This window comes from Lynx canadensis, chromosome C2 (assembly GCF_007474595.2).
Source record: "Lynx canadensis isolate LIC74 chromosome C2, mLynCan4.pri.v2, whole genome shotgun sequence".
In the NCBI taxonomy this organism is placed as follows: Eukaryota; Metazoa; Chordata; class Mammalia; order Carnivora; family Felidae; genus Lynx; species Lynx canadensis.
The window spans coordinates 91480338-91497850 of NC_044311.2; the positions used below are offsets into that span (position 1 = coordinate 91480338).

The 17513-nt window shown below is 35.1% G+C and overlaps 1 protein-coding gene across 6 annotated transcripts in view; it reads left to right on the top strand.

Annotated features, from left to right (window-relative positions):
• The window catches only part of IQCB1 (IQ motif containing B1), a 64135-nt gene extending 47013 nt beyond the window's left edge, over positions 1-17122 (top strand). For all 6 annotated transcript variants that reach the window (XM_030329735.1, XM_030329736.1, XM_030329737.1 and 3 more), the window contains 3 exons: positions 5098-5229; positions 15107-15263; positions 16341-17122. In XM_030329735.1, the coding sequence (XP_030185595.1) occupies positions 5098-5229; positions 15107-15263; positions 16341-16570 (519 nt within the window). In that variant the 3' untranslated portion in view covers positions 16571-17122. The remainder of the gene's footprint in view (positions 1-5097; positions 5230-15106; positions 15264-16340) is intronic.
• The last annotated feature ends 391 nt before the right edge of the window (positions 17123-17513 follow it).

Genomic DNA, 17513 nt, shown 5'->3' on the forward strand with positions numbered 1-17513 from the left:
TATAGCAAACAGGCTATTTATTTCATCCAGTGACCAATTTTCCTAACATCTGTTATTTGCTTATACCTGTTAACTTTCAGGTCTATAGGATTTCGTGTCTATAGCAGTTATCTTTATGATACTTTATTGTTGAATTTTAGGTTAATTTCAGTTTTTTACAGTGATAAATTTTGAATAGTCTCTTTGTTAATTCTCCATGATTAACTTCTTACAAAGATAATTAAAAACCACTCTTTTAAAAAATAGGAAAGAGTAAGTACTAAAAAAATAGGAAAAAGTAAGTAAGTAAGGAAAGAGAAGTAGGTAGATTTCTGTTGCCCCCTTCTTCCTCAGACTTTTTGGGTGATGTCAGGCTCTGTCTGCAACAAACAATCCTGTACCATCACCAAACAACACTCACACCTGCTTTTTACCCTCTGCTACATAAGGCCATCTAAGAACCTATGGATATCCATGTTGGAGATACTTCTTTTAGGGGAGGAACCCTTGGGTGCTTTCTAGTACTTTTTATCTCATGGCTTCCTCCTTTTTAAATTCTTTTCTGTCAGAGAATCAACTAGACCTTATGAAATTGAATTACTACTTTGACAATTTAGATAAGCCCAATATTTTATAAAAGGATCCTGTACTCTAAAATGAGATACCCCAGTTTGTCCACCATTCCTTAAAGAAAGAAGCACAGAGGTCATTATAGAGGAGGATATCTGACAGCTATGAAGGCAAAGTCATTTTGGCTTTCACAATTTTTTTTTGGCATAAAAGGAAAAAGATTAGTCATATCTGCCTCATGTCTCCCCCACCCAAAAGAAGGAATACAGGTCTCCATTGTAAGACAAAAAGGGATTGGTCAAGGTCATGTTTTATTCTTTGCAGCTCACTACTAGAAATAATGGTGAAGTCAAAGCAAAGCTAGCCAAAAATAGAAGAGGTAGGAAGAGAATTCCTTTCAAAGAGGGAAAAGAGAAACAAATTATGAAGTACAGAGAGGGAAATGAAAGTAGTAGAGAAAATTAGGATAAGGCAATCAGTGGTCAGTAAACAACACATTTTACTACATTTCAAAGCATCCTTTTTTAAGACATACTAAAGACCTGTGTATAGACTATGTCCAATACAGTACCCACTAACTACATGTGACTACTGAGTACTTGACATGCAGCTAGTCAAAATTGGAATGTGCTGTAAGTGTAAAATACCACATTTTGAAGACTTAGTATGAGAGTGTAAAATACTTCATTAATAATTTTTATATTGAATACATGTTGAAGTGCCAATATCTTTTACATATATTGAGTTATATATAATACGTTTATATAGCTCAGTATTTGCAAAATATTAATTTTGACTGTTTCTTTTTACTTTTTTATATGGCTACTAGAAAATTTAAAATTACATATGTGACTTCCATTATATTTTTATTAGCACTACTATTGATCTTAGTAAGAAAAAAAAGGAATAATTAATTAGTTTCACTGAAAGTAGTAGGAATATCATTTCCTTGAACTTGTCCTTTGGGAGGAACTGCTTTTTAGTGTTTTTGGCAGGAAAAGGCCAGAACTATGTTTTGCCTTTCTCCCTTCCTTATTTTTTGCAAAAGGAGAGGCATTGTTTCTCATGTAATTAGAAATTAAAAAAAACCCTATGTAAACTTGCTAATTTCAAATTACACATTTTTAACCCAGATAATAAGTGGAAGTTCTTTGTAGTGGTATAGTGTTGAAATTAAGTTTGAAGAGTTAGCTGCATTTTCCCTTTTAACAGCTCCCTGATTTTCTTCTCTTGCTTTCTCATCTCTTAAGAAACTTAGAAGAAAGGTGATGGTTGATGGTGTCTGGTCTCTAGAGCCAGAATGATAGCAGTGCTTGCTACTTAATTATAGCAGAAAAGTACTTTGCACTATTATACAAATCCATCACAGACTGACCACAAAAACACTTAGAGAAACCCTTAGCAGTTGAGAAAATAAATAAAAACTGGAAGATAAATAACAATTTCAGAGAGTCCTCAAGTGGCAAAGAATGAAGGAAAAAAAGGTTAAGGCAGGCTTTTTTGATCTAGGGACAGAAATTCCTCTGTTCTGGTACCTTTACTCTGATGTTCCCAGCTAATAGCAGGAGGTAGAAGAGAGAGAGAAGGAGAAGCAAGGAAGAAGAATCAAGTAAAGGGAACAATACAAGGGAGAGGGTCTCTTAACAGGAGAATGCAAGCACAGTTGAAGGCTCCAGTAACATACTAAAAACAGGGATATTAGGGAAATTTTATATAGTGAGTGAGAATACTTTCAGCTCTGTTCACCACGCCCTCAGGACCCTGTGTGCCATCAGCCAGGCTTATCTCTTGCAAACAGTAGATTGAGAATATTTTCTTTGGGAAATCTGAGAAGAGTTACAAGTATGCTCACGATGGGGTACTCCACAAAGAAACAGCCCAGTTCAGTAGTTTTATATTAAAATACACAGTAGATAAGGCCTACCCACCAGCCCAGAATTTCTAACAACTTCTTAGTTTTCACTCTTAAATATCAGCTCAAAGTGTCACTGAATGTCTGAGGAAAGCTGAAGCCAAAACAAACAATAAAACTACTTGGTGGAAATAGAGACATTGCAGGGATAAGAAGACTTTTTAAAAATCTGGTAATTTGGGGCGCCTGGGTGGCGCAGTCGGTTAAGCGTCCGACTTCAGCCAGGTCACGATCTCGCGGTCCGTGAGTTCGAGCCCCGCGTCAGGCTCTGGGCTGATGGCTCCGAGCCTGGAGCCTGTTTCCGATTCTGTGTCTCCCTCTCTCTCTGCCCCTCCCCCGTTCATGCTCTGTCTCTCTCCGTCCCAAAAATAAATAAAAAAACGTTGAAAAAAAAAAATCTGGTAATTCCTCAGAGCTAAGAGAAGATAATGCATGAAACAAAACCAGGATGCTATATAAAGGGGAACAAATAGAAGAAAAATTGGCAGAAGAAAAAATGAAAGACATAATAAAAGGACTAGAGGGAAAAAATTAGGAAATCCAGAGAGCAGGGCAAAAAGAAAAGAAAACCAGTCCAGAAAGTCAAATATTCAAACATTTGAAACAAAGAACAGAAAAAAACCTGAAGAGAGGAAATCAAATAATTCAATATTTCCCAGAACTCAGTGTCATTAGTTTTAGATTAAAAGGGCTAACTAAATGTCTAAAACAAGGACAGAAATACACCCACATTTATTTTACATTACTGTGAACTACACTGGGGACACACATACTTCTCAGTAGCAACATTGGAAGCTAGAATATATTGGAGTAAGGCTGTTACATTTTGGAGGGAAAAGGATTTCCTACTAGAATTCTATATCATCTGCACCATCAGTTAAAGATAAGGGTAAACTAAAGAATTTTCACGTATCACAAAGTTTCTAAAACAAGAAAAAAGACAATGTGGAATATAGTAACGTGCAAAGGAAAGATGAAAAGGAGTCGCTAAGATGATGGTGAATGGAGATCTTAGGATGACATGCATCAGGCATAGAGAACAGTCAGTCCAGTTTTGAGCAGGTCAGAAAGCTTCAGAAAATGTATATCCCAGAAAACAAATTTGATAGAATGCCTGATATGTTTTAATGTATTAAGTAAGCATTAGGACAGAGTTTAGATGCATGATCAGGGATAAGTACATAGAAAAGTAGTCATTGGAAAACAACACACTTATTTATTCTACAGAAAATAAAAAATGTGCAAGAAAGGAAAAGTAATCATATACTATATGGTTCAAAATTGAATGACCTTTTTGTAGTTATAATTATGTAAGCACTGCACATTGATTTAACTAAATTTACAATAATATTGGATGTTTGGGGATGTGGAAAATATGTGGGAGGGCAAGCAATGAAAGAGAGCTAAGCTAAATCCTTATCTGCTATAGAAGAAGGCCGATAGATAATACCCATACTTGAAAAATTGCAGAAAAGTAGATGAAGATAAACATCAAAAGAAGAAGCTGGAAGAGTTAAAGTTGTCTTGAGGGCGGGGGCAGAGAGCTGTAGTTTTTTTTTTTTTATAGTAATTCTTATAAAACTGCCACATTAAACAGAATTATATCAATGATTTTTTTTTCTGGAAAGCACTGAATAGTAAAATATTTTATACTTTGTGAGCCATGTAGTCTTGCAACTGTTCAGCTCTATAGTTATAGTACAGAGGAAGCTAAAAACAATACATAAGCAAGCATGAAACATCAGTAATATATTATTTGTAGACAATGAATTTTGAATTTCATATAATTTTCACAAGTCAGTATATTCTTTTTAAACATATAAAAATACAAACCATTTTTAACTTTGAAGCCATACAGAAAGACACAGCAGGCTGGCTTTGGTCTGTGGGCCATAATTTGCCAACCTTTTCCTTAAGGCAATGTGAATATGTAACTTTGATGAAATAAAAAACACAAGGAGGGGAGAAGAGTGAAAAAAATTGGCCAGAATAATTTCAAATTTGTTTCCAAATCTTTCCTGTTTTAAGACTTCTTGTTTTATCAGGAATTCTTTCTGAAGGACATGAGAAAGAAAATTAAGAAAGTACTTTTGTCAGTAGCCCCATACTTTATAATTTTATAGTATTTCCTCATTTACCAAGCTTTTTCGTACATACTATCCCTTTGATCCTCACATTCTTGTAGTCTAAATAGAATTGGGGTGTCTTTTCTATAGACCTAGATCCCTTTCTGTAGAGATCAAGTGACTTGCCCAAAATCATACACAGTTTATAAGGGACAAGTATTGAGACAAGAGCTTACTTCCAGTTTTTTCCTCCTGATTGCTTACTATACTATGTCTCAAATCATACAGTTTATAAGGGACTAGAATTGAGATGAGAACTCATTTCCTATTTTTTCCTCTTTGTTGCTTTGTATACAAATAATACATGAATATATCCTTGTAAAAGATTAAAACACTCCAAGAAAATATCATTAAAAAATCATTGTCCTCCCTCACTCCCATCACAATCCCATCCCTCTCCTCATACACACTCAGAGTTAATAACTTGTAATATGTTTGCTGCCGTATGTTGTAAAAGAAAATAGTTCTATTAGTTAGGAATGAAAAATTACAACTCTTTTTTTGCCCCAGACTCTTAAATTCCTAGCAAAGTGTCATAAGAAAAAGAAACTGTTTGCTCCTTGGCAAGGACTTCAAGACCTCACTGATGAACGCAGAGTTAAACTGAAGCAACAAGTGGATGACTATCTCCAAAGACATCCGGTATGCAGGCTTCTGTGCCTTGATAATCAGTGTTATTTTTTGCCAGTGCATGATATTCACCAACAAAGTAGTGTATTATATGTGTTTGTGCATTTATTATTGGTAAAAGGTAATACAGTGGCTTTACCATAGAGTTAAGGAGTCTTATAATTACATGTGCCATCGTGTAGTCAATAAGGAAGGAGACTGCTTCAATTCAGTCATCTTGCATAGTGTATCAGCAAAACACGGTCATTGCTTTTTTTTTTGTAATAGTGCATAAAACTATGTTGAAGCTTCCACAAAGAGTATATATAGCTTCCAGTCAGTAAATATTCGTTGTTAACATATATACCCAAACACATAACACATACATGTGGAAACTGACATCTGCTATTAATGAAACTCCAGGAGCCAATATTATAAAACAGTTGGCTGTTTGCCTCTTATGATTTTGTTACTGTAATACTGCTAACACCTTTCTCCCAATAGAAATGTCCATATCTTTTACTTTCTGTAACCACAGTACTACATATCAGGTGTTATTTGCTTCTCCCTTCTGAGTTCTTGACCTTATACTCCTATATGTTTTTGAAGATCATTTTCCTTTCTGCTTTTAGAGTGATTCACCACCCTGTCATTAATTTTAATGACCTATACTTCTGCCAATCACGCTCACTTTCTCTTTTCTTGATGTTTCTCCCATACTTCCACACTTCATTAATTTTATGAGGAAAGTTGGGAGATTATACATTTCAGCCAATCAGAATGCTTATTGCCCTCACTCAAACTAATAACCACTCATGAAGGTACCACTTACATACTTTTCACATCCGTTTTCTTGTGCTTCCATCGTTTGTCTCTGGGTTCTGTTTCTCCCTCCTCTCTACCCCCTCCTCCCCACATACACACACTTTCTCCCTCTTTCTAAAATCTGAAGGTTCTGGGTGACTAATGTTAGAGGTTAAGAATAATGTTAGGTAGTCCTATCATTCACCCTTTCATTCTTCCAGAGCTCCCAAAACTAAAGAGCCTTATGCAAAAGAAAACAAAAAGAAACAAAATCTAAAAAAACAGAAAGACCATTATAAATAGGAATTAGAGGACTAACATGTTATAGCTGAGCATGTATCTGATAGATTACCACTGGAACAGAACATTGGTAAAAGCAGAATTCGACAGCAAGGCTCAGTTGAGGAGGCATAAGTAAGGACTCCTACTTTTCCTGCCTACTAATCTGAATTTAAGAATTCACAAACTAATGTAGGCCTGTGAAAAAAAAAGATGACAAGCCTGCCCTTGTATTTCAGGCCCTCTGTGGTTACCACATAGAGGTAGACAATAGAAAAAAGTTCTGACTTCTGCTTCTATCCAAGATTTAGGAACAGGGACAGAATTTACTTACTGCCCGAAACAACTGGGGGGGGGGGGGCGGAGATAAAATACGTGAAACAATGGTTTTCAAGTCAGTGGGCATCAGACAGTGAAGGTTAGTAATTCCTGAGAGGGAAGATGGGGTAAAAGGGACTGGATTTACTTCCTGCCTGAAACAACTGAGGGGGGGTGGGGGCGGGTAGAGATGAAATACATGATGAAATACATGAAACAATAGTTTCCAAGACCATGGACATCAAACAATAAAAATTAGTAATTCCTGAGAGGGACCAGAGTGAGCCATATGATGACCCTAGCTTATTACCCTGAGAGACTTTCTAGGTCACAGCATAAGGAGGAGGAACAAAGGAGGAGCTCTTTGGAATCCCATGCTGAGGAGATGAAACTGAGAGTCTGAGGAGAACAAGGTAGCTGGATTTCATAGGACAGAGTACCGGAGTAAAAGGAGATACAAAGAGAACCCCAGATATCTGGAGAATGTTCCCTTGAGTATATTTCAGAATTCTGATTAGTACATGTATATAAGGAAACTACCCAAGGCCAAGGAAACAGTCATCTTAAAAGATTAAAGAGAACAGTGCCTGGTACTCAACACAGGTCCATAGTGCATGTTCCCATCAAACAGACTAGAAAAACTTAATCCACAGGGCATCGGTAAGAATACTCAGGAAGGTCTTGTCTTAGTAGTAGAAAGTAAATAGTATATACTGATGCATTCTGCCAAACAAATCATAAAAGCAAGAGCCAAAAATACCAAAAAAATTTTATGTAATTTAACCACATCTCAGAAAAAGCCTCAAGATTTTTAAAAATACCAAAATAACTAGCACTCAACAAGGTAAAAGTTACAATGTCTTGCATTCAAAGATTAATAAGCATATATAGAGGCAGGAAAACATGACCCATAATGAGAAGGACACTTAAACCACTCTAGAGATTACACAGATGTTAGAATTAGCAGAGAAGGACATTAAGAGTTATTATTATAACTATATTCCATATGTTCAAATTTTAAGTGGAGATGTGGAAGATATAAAATATACCCAAATCAAACTTCTAGAGGTAAAAATTTCAATGTGTGATATGAAAAATGCACCAGATCATTAATAGCAGATGAGACATGGATGAATAAGATTAATATAGTTGAAGGCATAGTAGTATATACTATGCAAAATGAGTCAAAAAAGAAAAAAAATTTAATTGAAAAGAACATTAGTGAGCTGTGAGTCTTCATGTGGCCTATTAAATGAATAATTGGGAGTTTCTGAAGAAGATAGGAAAGAAAGATAGAAAACATAATGGCCAAAACTTTCCAAATTATAAATTTACCCCCAAGTCCAATGAAGGCACAGGCACATGGGGAAAAAAAAAAACAAAACCTATGCCAAGGCATATTATAATGGGATTCCTCGAATCAGTAATAAAGTAAAAATCTTAAAAACAGAAAACAAAAACATATAAAAACAGATGACATATTTCTCAGCAGGAACAATGCAAGTAAGAAGATAACTTTAAAGTAATTGAAAAAAAAAGCTGTCAATGTAGAATTCTTTACTATGAAAAATTATTTTAAAAACAAAGACAAAATAACTTTTTCAGACATACAAGTGATAAAGCACTTTGTCACCAGCATACTCACACTACCAGAAATGTTACAGCCTTCAAGTTGTAAAGGATTTATGATTTCTCTTAAAAATGGTACCACAAGAAGTCCAACTCTACATAAAGAAATTAAGAAGCACTGGAAATGGTAACTACATGGGTAAATATATGACTTTTAACTCATCATTTAAATCTTTATAAAATATAATTGATTTAAAAAAATTTTTTAATGTTTATTTATTTTTGAGAGACAGACAGAGCATGAGTGAGGGAGGGGCAGAGAGAGAGGGAGACACAGAATCTGAAACAGGCTGCAGGCTCTGAGCTGTCAACACAACCTGATGCGGGGTTTGAACCCACAAACTGTGAGAAGTGGGATGCTCAACCGACTGAGCCACCCAGGCACCCCATAATTGATTTTTTTTAAAACCAAAATGTCATCAAATGTTCTGTAATACATACTACAGATTAAATATTTCCAGTTTTGTAGACCATATAGCCTTTATCATCATTATGCATCTCTGCAGCTGTAGATTAAAGCAGTCTTAGATAATATATAAACAAATACTTGTGTTTCAGTTGAACTTCATTTTCAAAAATAGGCAGTTGATTATTTGAAACAAAAGTAATAGCAATGTTTAATGGTGTTTGTAACATATGTAAAAATATAATGCTTTGCAACAATAGTTTAAAAACCAGGAGAGAAATAGATGTATACTATTGAAAAGTTTTTATACTATATGTGAAGTGAGTGGATTGATAAGTAAAGATGTATACTCTGAATCCTAAAGCTACCAATAAAGTTAAAGAACAAAAAAAAAAAAAGAGTTATAGCTAATAAGCCTATAAAGGAGATGAAACAATTATAGTCGATTAATCAAAAAGAAAGCAGAAAAAGAGGAAAAATAAAAGAAAGTAATGGGAAAATGAAAAATAATAAAATGATAGACTCAAACATAACGATATCAATAATTATAATAAATTTAAATGGTATGAATACCCCCAATTAATAAGCAGAGATTGTCAGATTAAATGAACAAGTATGACTTGATTATGTTAACTACAAGAAACACACTTTAAGTATGAAAAAATAAAAACAAAATGTGCAAACACTAGTGAAAGAAATCTAGAATGACTATATAAATATCAAAGTAGATGTCAGAGCACTATTACTAGATTATTACCAGAAGTAAAGAAGGCAATTTCATAATAATAAAAGGGTCAATTAATCAAAAGGACATAAGAATCTAAATGTTTATGCACCTAATAACAGAACTTGAAACTATATGGAGACAACATAGATGAACTTTGAGGCATTATGCTAAGTGAAATAAGCCAAACAGAAAAGAATGAATGTTGTATGATTCTAATTAAATGAAGTACCTAGAATAGAGATGGGAAATAGAATGAATGGTGGTGTCCAGGAGTGGGGGGTGGGAGAATGGGGAGGTAGTGTTTAAATGGTACGGAATTTCAGTTTGGAAAGATGAAGAAGTTCTAGAGATGGACCCTGGTGATGGTTGCACAACAATGTGAATGTATTTAATGTCACTGAACTATACACTTAAAAAGTGGTTAACATGATAAATTATATATATATATTTAGCCACAATAAAGTACATGAATCAAAAACTGATAGAACTATGATGAAAAGTAGAGAAATCCACAATATAGAGATTTCAATACCCATTTCTAAACAACTTACAGGATAAATAGGCAGAAAAGCAACAAGAATATAGTAGACTTGAATGACACTATCAGACAACTTGATCTGGTTGACATTTTTAGAACCCTCCATGGAATGACAGCAGAATACACATTTTTCTCCTGTACACACAGAATATTTACCAAGATAGACCATGTTCAGTGGCATAAAACAAGTCAGTAAATTGAAAAAGACTGAAGTCATACAAAGTATGTTCTCTGACCACAATGAAATTGTTTGAAATTTAAGAACAGAAAGATCTCTAGATATATCATCCCCAAATATTTGGAAACTAAACAACACATGTCTGAATAACCAAAGGATCAAAGAAGAAGTAAAAAGGGAAATTAAAAAATATTTCAAACTGAATGGAAGCATATTTCAGAACTTGCTGATGAATGGATAAGGAAAATGTGTGTGTATATATATATAGATATACACACACACAATGGAATACTACTCAATGATGAAAAAGAGTGAAATCTTGCCATTTGCAACAATGTGCATAAAACTAGAGGGCATTATGCTATGTGAAATAAGTCAGAGAAAGACAGAGATAATATGATTTCACTTATACATGGAATTTGAGAAACTCAACAGATGATCATAGGAGAAGGGAAGGAAAAATAAGATAAACAACAGGGAAGCAAACCATAAGAGACTCTTAAATACAGAGAACAAACTGAGGGCTGCTGGAGGGCACGTGGGTGGAGGGATGAGTTAAATGGGTGATGAGCATTAAGGAGGGCACTTTTTGGGATGAGCACTGGATGTTATGTGTAAGAGATGAATCACTGGGTTCTACTTCTGACTAGGACTACTCTGTATGTTAACTAGCTTGAATTTAAATTGAAACTAACTAACTAACTAACTAACTAACTAACTAAATAAATAAATAAATAAATTGAACTTGCAAATTCTAAACCAGTATTTGGAGGGAAATTTATATTGCTGACCATCTATATTAAAAGAAGGTTCAAATCAAAGACCTCAACTTACATATTAAGTAACTAGTAAAAGGACAAGTTAAACCCAAGGTAAATAGAAGAAAGGAAATAATAAACATTTGAGAGAAATCAATAAAATAGAAAACAAAGAAAATAGAAAAAATTTAATAAAACAAAAAGCCAGTTATTTGAGAGGATCAATAAAATTGATAAACTTGTAGGCAGACTAATCAGGAAAAAGAGGAGATACAGATTACCACTGTCAGGGATAAGAAAGGTGACTTCATTGTAGATACTACAGATATTAAAGGATAATGGAATATTATGAACAACTTCATATGTCAATAAATTTAATTAATCTCATGAAATAAATTCCTTTAAAGATAAGAATTATGAAGCTTACCCAAGAAGAAAGAGATAAAATGAATAGCCCTTGTATCTATATATATAGGTAACAAATTGTAGTTAAAAACTTTCCTCAGGAAAAACTTGAGGGAAAGATTGGTTTTACTGGTGAATTTAAGGAGGAAATAGTGCAAATTCTATATAAAGTCTTCTACCAAACTGAAGGGGAAGCAATACTTCTCAGCTCATTTTATAAGACCAGCATTACTCTGACACCATAACCAGAGACATTACAAGCAAAGAACTTCAGAAAAATATTTTTCATGCATACATGAAAAAATTCTAAACAAAATTATAAGAAGTTGAATTCAACAATCTATTGAAAGGTTAATACATCCTGGGATTATCTCAGGGATTTTAACCTTTGAAAATCAATTAAAGTAATTCACCATATTAACAGACCAGGAAAAACAATTGTCATCATATAAATACATGCAAAAAAAATTTCAGCAAAGTAGGAATAGAAAGAAACTTCCTCTATCTGATGAAGAATATCTACAGCTGACAATGATGAAAGACTGGATGCTTCTTTCCTGAAATCAGGAACCAGACAGAATGTCATTCAGTACAATCAAAATCCCAGCAGGCTATTTTTGTAGAAATTGACAAGCTGATTCTAAAATTCATATGGAAATGCAAAGGACCTAGAAAGGCTAAAATAACTACAAAAAAGAACAAACTTGGAGGTTTAACACTACCTGATTTCATGAACTATAGAGCCAAAACTGTGGTACTGATATAAAGATTTAAAAAAAATAAATCAGTGGAACCAAAATCAAATCCAAAAATAAGCCCACATATATGGCCGCCTGATTACTGACAGAGGTGCACAGTTAATGTGTGGAGAAACTGGAACAATTGGAATTCCATATGTAAAAAACATGAACTTGGATCCATATACTGTATCATATATAAAACTTAAAATGGATCATAGACTTAAATGCAAAATCTAAAATTATATAAAACTTCTAGAAGAAAACATTAGAGAAAAGCCATACTTTTGGTTGGGCAGTAATTTCTTAAATACAACAACAATAGCATAATCTACAAAAGAAAAATTGATAAATTGGTTTTCATCAAAATTTTGAACTTCTGTCCTTCGAAAGACACCATAATAGAATTTTTTTTTAAAAAGCAAATATTGGGAAAATATCTTTGCCAAGTATGTATCTGGTAAAGGACTTGTATCCAGAGTGTAAACTCAACAATAAGAAAACAAAGCAAAGCAAAGCAATTTTTTTAAACAGGCAAAAGATTTGAACAGACACTTCACCCAAAGAAATTGTGGCAAATACATGAAATATTGACATCAGTCAATAAAGGAAATACAAATTTAAACCATAATAAGATCTTTATACAACTGTTAAAATGTCTAAAATTTTAAAAGTTGACTATGTCAAAGGTTGGCAAGCATGTGGAGGAACTGTAGCTCTCTCATACACTGCTGATGGGAATGCAAAATAGTGCAACCCCTTTGGAAACAGTTTGGCAGTTTCTTAAAAAGTTAAACGTATATCCATCATATGATTCAGTGATCCCACTCTTAAGTATTTATCCAAGTGGAAAGGAAATATATATCCATACAAGCATTTGTAAATGAATGCTCATAGCCCAAAACTAGAAATAACCCAAGCATCCATCAACAGATAGATAAACAAGTTGCTCTATATCCATACAATGGAATACCAGTCCACAGTATAAAGGAATGAATTATAGATACACACAGCAACATAGATGAATCTCAAAATAATTATGCTATGTGAAAGAAGCCAGATAATATACATTGAATTACCCCATTTATATAAACTTTAAAAATGTAATCTCTAGAGTAACAAAGTTAAGTCAGTGGTTACTTGGGGATGGGAGAGTAGGGAATGAAGGATTACAAAAAGGCAATGACACTTCTGGTGGTGATGGATGTTCGTTATCCTGACTGTGGTAATGGTTTTCACAGATGTATACATAGGTCAAAGCTTACCAAATTTGGGGCACTTGGGTGGCTCAGCCTGTTGAGCATCCAACTCTTGGTTTCAGCTCGGGTCATAGTCTCATGGTGTTGTGGGTTTGAGCCCCGCATTGGCTCTGCGCTCGTAGCACAGAGCCTGCTTGGGATTCTCTCCTTCTCTCTTCCCCTCTCCCACTTGTGCTGTCTCTGTCTCTCAAAATAAATAAATAAACTTAAAAATTTTTTTAAAAACCTTACCAAATTGTACACTTTTGATAATTGTAGTTAATTGTATGTCACTTTTACCTCAATAAAGCTGTATGTTTAAAAAAAATTAACCTAAATGCAAAAGAAAAGAAAAGCAAACCTTTTTCCCAACAAATAGATGATTGGTTCCTAAGGTCTATAAAGAAGACTATATTGCTTTAGCAGTGTTAATCAGAGTAATCCCTTTATAAAAATAACATACCCAAGCCACACATACACAGCAAATAATTCTGAATCAGTAGGTTTGGTGTGTCCTCATGGTTCTATTTTTTAATTTATTTCTTTTAATTGTAAAATATATAAAACATAAAAATACCAAACCTAAAATTACCATTTTAATCATTTTTAAGTGTACAGCTCAGTGGGATTAAATACATTTACATTGTTGGGCAACTATCACCACCATTCACCTTCAAAATGTTTTTCATTTTGCAAAACTGAAATTATACCCATTAAACACAAAATTCGTATTCTGTCTCTCAGCTTTGTTCATAGCATCCTTTGATGCACAGAAATTTTTAATTTTGATGGAGATTCAACTTGTCTGTCTTTTGTTGTGTCTGTGTCTTCAGTGTCATATTCAAGAAATGGCCAGACCTAATGTCATGATTTTTCCCCTTTTATTCTGAGAGTTTTATAGTTTTCTCTCTTATATTTAGGTCTTTGATCTCTCTCTCTCTTTTAATGCATTTTGTATGATGTTGATGCATGCTCTCATTTAAAAAACAAGTATTACTTTAGCCATACTCTCGTGTTCCTGTTTAAGATTCTGTGGCTGAGGGGCGCCTGGGTGGCGCAGTCGGTTAAGCGTCCGACTTCAGCCAGGTCACGATCTCGCGGTCCGGGAGTTCAAGCTCCGCGTCGGGCTCTGGGCTGATGGCTCGGAGCCTGGAGCCTGTTTCTGATTCTGTGTCTCCCTCTCTCTCTGCCCCTCCCCCGTTCATGCTCTCTCTCTCTCTCTGTCTCAAAAATAAATAAACGTTGAAAAAAAAAAAAAAAAAGATTCTGTGGCTGAAAAGTAAAGTGTTAGCCGGAGTGGGACTGTATCCCAGATCCAGGAACTGGAATATTTGAGCAAGCTGTGGTGTCGGAAGCTTTATCAGCTTCAGAGTTAAGGTTTTCTTATTCTTGTCCAAACTAATTAAGTTCTCTTTAAAGTAGCTGTGTAGCCAAAGGAATATGGTCCTTTAGCTGATTTTTTTCCCTTGTTTTGTGAAACCAGAAGCAGTTATAACATTATGGTTTAGATAAGTTTGGGAGTGGGAGTGAGATAAGAAGGCTGTCAGGTGGGATCTGGAACAGGGGTTGGGCTTGTTATTCCTCTTCCAGACCAGTATCTTTACCGAACCATTTGTAGTTTTCACTAAGGGCTCTTAATCTTTCCTCTTCTCCCAAAATTCTACAGTATGTGAGGAAGTGAGGTATGGGAATATACCAGAAAGAAACTATCCTCTGAATTTTCATAAAGCTGCTTTTAAAAACCTACGTAATGCTTGAACAAGAGTACAAGGTAGAAATCAATCATGAGATTCATTTGATAGGCTGAGATAGGTAAGCATTCTGGAACCTCTGCTAAGTGGTTGGGTGAAACATATGTCTCCTGTGATAATTTTTTCTCTTCTTTTTTCCCAGAGCTCTCAGATGTCAGATGTGACTAGCAGAGAGCTCCATTCCCAAGCTCAAGAACAACTGCAACACTACCTTATGGGCAGGGTCCTAGAAGAGAGAGCCCAGCAGCACAGGGAGGCTCTGATGGCTCAGATCAACACCAACATTGAACAATTAATGAGTATGTGCTTGTTTATTTTGGTATCCTAAAAATGAACAACCTATGCAAGATTTTGTGACATTGAAAATCTTCAGAAGGAAAATACCATTTAGTGGTTTATTAGCCTATTTCTTGTCCTCAGAAATTTCTAGATCCAGAACATGCCAGCACATGATCTTTTCAAATAATGCAGATCTCATAATCTCCTTTTTGGCTATTTCTCTAAGCCTTGCTATCATTCATAGATATCAACTTAGACAAAAGTTATTAATTATAAAGATGCTAAGCCCTACTAGCCAAATTTCATTATGTAGTCTCAAAAGCTTTTGATAATATTTCAGAAGTAGATGACAGTAGTTACAGTGCCATTTTATAATTTTTTTTAACGTTTATTTTTGAGAGAGAGACAGAGTGTGAGCAGGGGAGGGGCAGAGAGAGAGGGAAACACAGAATCCAAAGCAGGCTCCAGGCTCTGAGCTGTCATCACAGAACCTGACGCGGGGCTCGAACTCATAAACTGCTAGATCCTGACCTGAGCCAAAGTCGGACACTTAACCAACTGAGACACCCAGGGGCCCCCATTTTACAATTTTTAATGAAGTGTTTTCACAAAATTTAATTCATCTGCTTCTTACAACCATAGATACATTTAGGGAGAGATCTCATCCTACATTTCAGTCCACCTATGAAACACTTTTAGTGTGTACGGAGCAGAAAGGACCAGGGTCTTCTGTTTAGTGCCATTACTTGTGAATTTTGTATTTTTCAATAGATAGGTGGCTGGAACTGAGCCTCTCATATATAGGATGGGGTTCTGCTATATTTTAAAAATTCATGTTCTTTAAACCATCTAAAAAAACCTACATCTTTTTAAATTCTTTTCTTTTACACAGTATGGGGGGTGGGTAGTTGCTGCCAGCCACAGCTTCAACTTATGAATAGTCATATGCCATCTATAGCTAGCAATGATAATAGATTCAGAATTGGAACCCTATCCCTTGCCTACTATAGCAGAGTTCCAACTCTATGCTTTCCAAATTCCTACTTGTTTGATGTATAACTCTTCTACTCACCTGTTTATTTTCTGTTTACTAACAGAGGCACCAAGTCTGAAGGAAGCAGAAGGGAAGGAACCTGAGCTCTTCCTAAGTAGATCCAGGCCTGTGGCAGCCAAGGCCAAGCAAGCCCATCTTACCGCTCTGAAGCATTTACAGGCACCCTGGTGGAAGAATCTTGGGGAAGAAGAAGGAGATGAGATTGATGTCCCAAAGGATGAGCTCAGTGTAGAATTAGGAACTTTATTCATTGGTGGAACCAAACCCCCTTAGGGAGCTACCCAAAGAAATGACACTTATTTCAGGAGATTGTATTGGTTCTACCTCCGGCATACTAGTAGACTAGAGCTATCCTAACTCATTTCCCGAAATTCCTCTCCAGATAAGATTTTCAGGCAGTAAGCAAGGAGTTACCTTCTACCTCTATCTCAGTTCTCTTTTTTTTTCCACATTACCCACGCCACACACAAATTAGGATGGCTTTTATTGTGGAGCTAACCTCAGCATGGCATTCTGTTGCTTAGATGAAATGTGTTAGTTCTTTTGTTTTTGCTGTTTTCCTACTAAAGGTGTTTTCTAAATAAATATTTTCAACAATTCTCAAAAACTTGTCAGGATTACTTCAACTTTTCACATTTATTGTTTAGAATGCATGTGTTTCTACGAATATAAAAAGTATGTTCTTGGCCTAATTTATTAAAGATGAGGAAAAGAAATGGTCATTTGAAGGTCACTGCACTATTTTCTACCAAACAGTGCTTGAACTCATTTTCTATCTTGTTATTTCTAAAAGAACTACATTTAAAAAAAATCCTAAGAAGGGTGCCTGGGTAGCTCAGTCGGTTGAGCATCTGACTTCGGCTCAGGTCATGATCTCATGGCTTGTGAGTTTGAGCCCCATGTCAGGCCCTGTGCTGACAACTCAGAGCCTGTAGCCTGCTTCAGATTCTGTGTCTCCCTCTCTCTCTGCCCCTCCGCCACTCACGCTCTGTCAGTCTCAAAAAGAAGTAAACGTTAAAAAAAAATTTTTAAACCTAGGATTCAGCACAAAAAAAATTCCTTCAGATAAATGCATTTGTTCTGTTAAAGTGAGAATTCTATAACTTACTGTTTCCCTTTGTCTTATCTCCTATAAATCTCAGCTAAATATAATACTTACTTTGTGTTATGATCCTAGGTACCTATAGAGTTATTTGGTTGCAACCTAATACTTTCT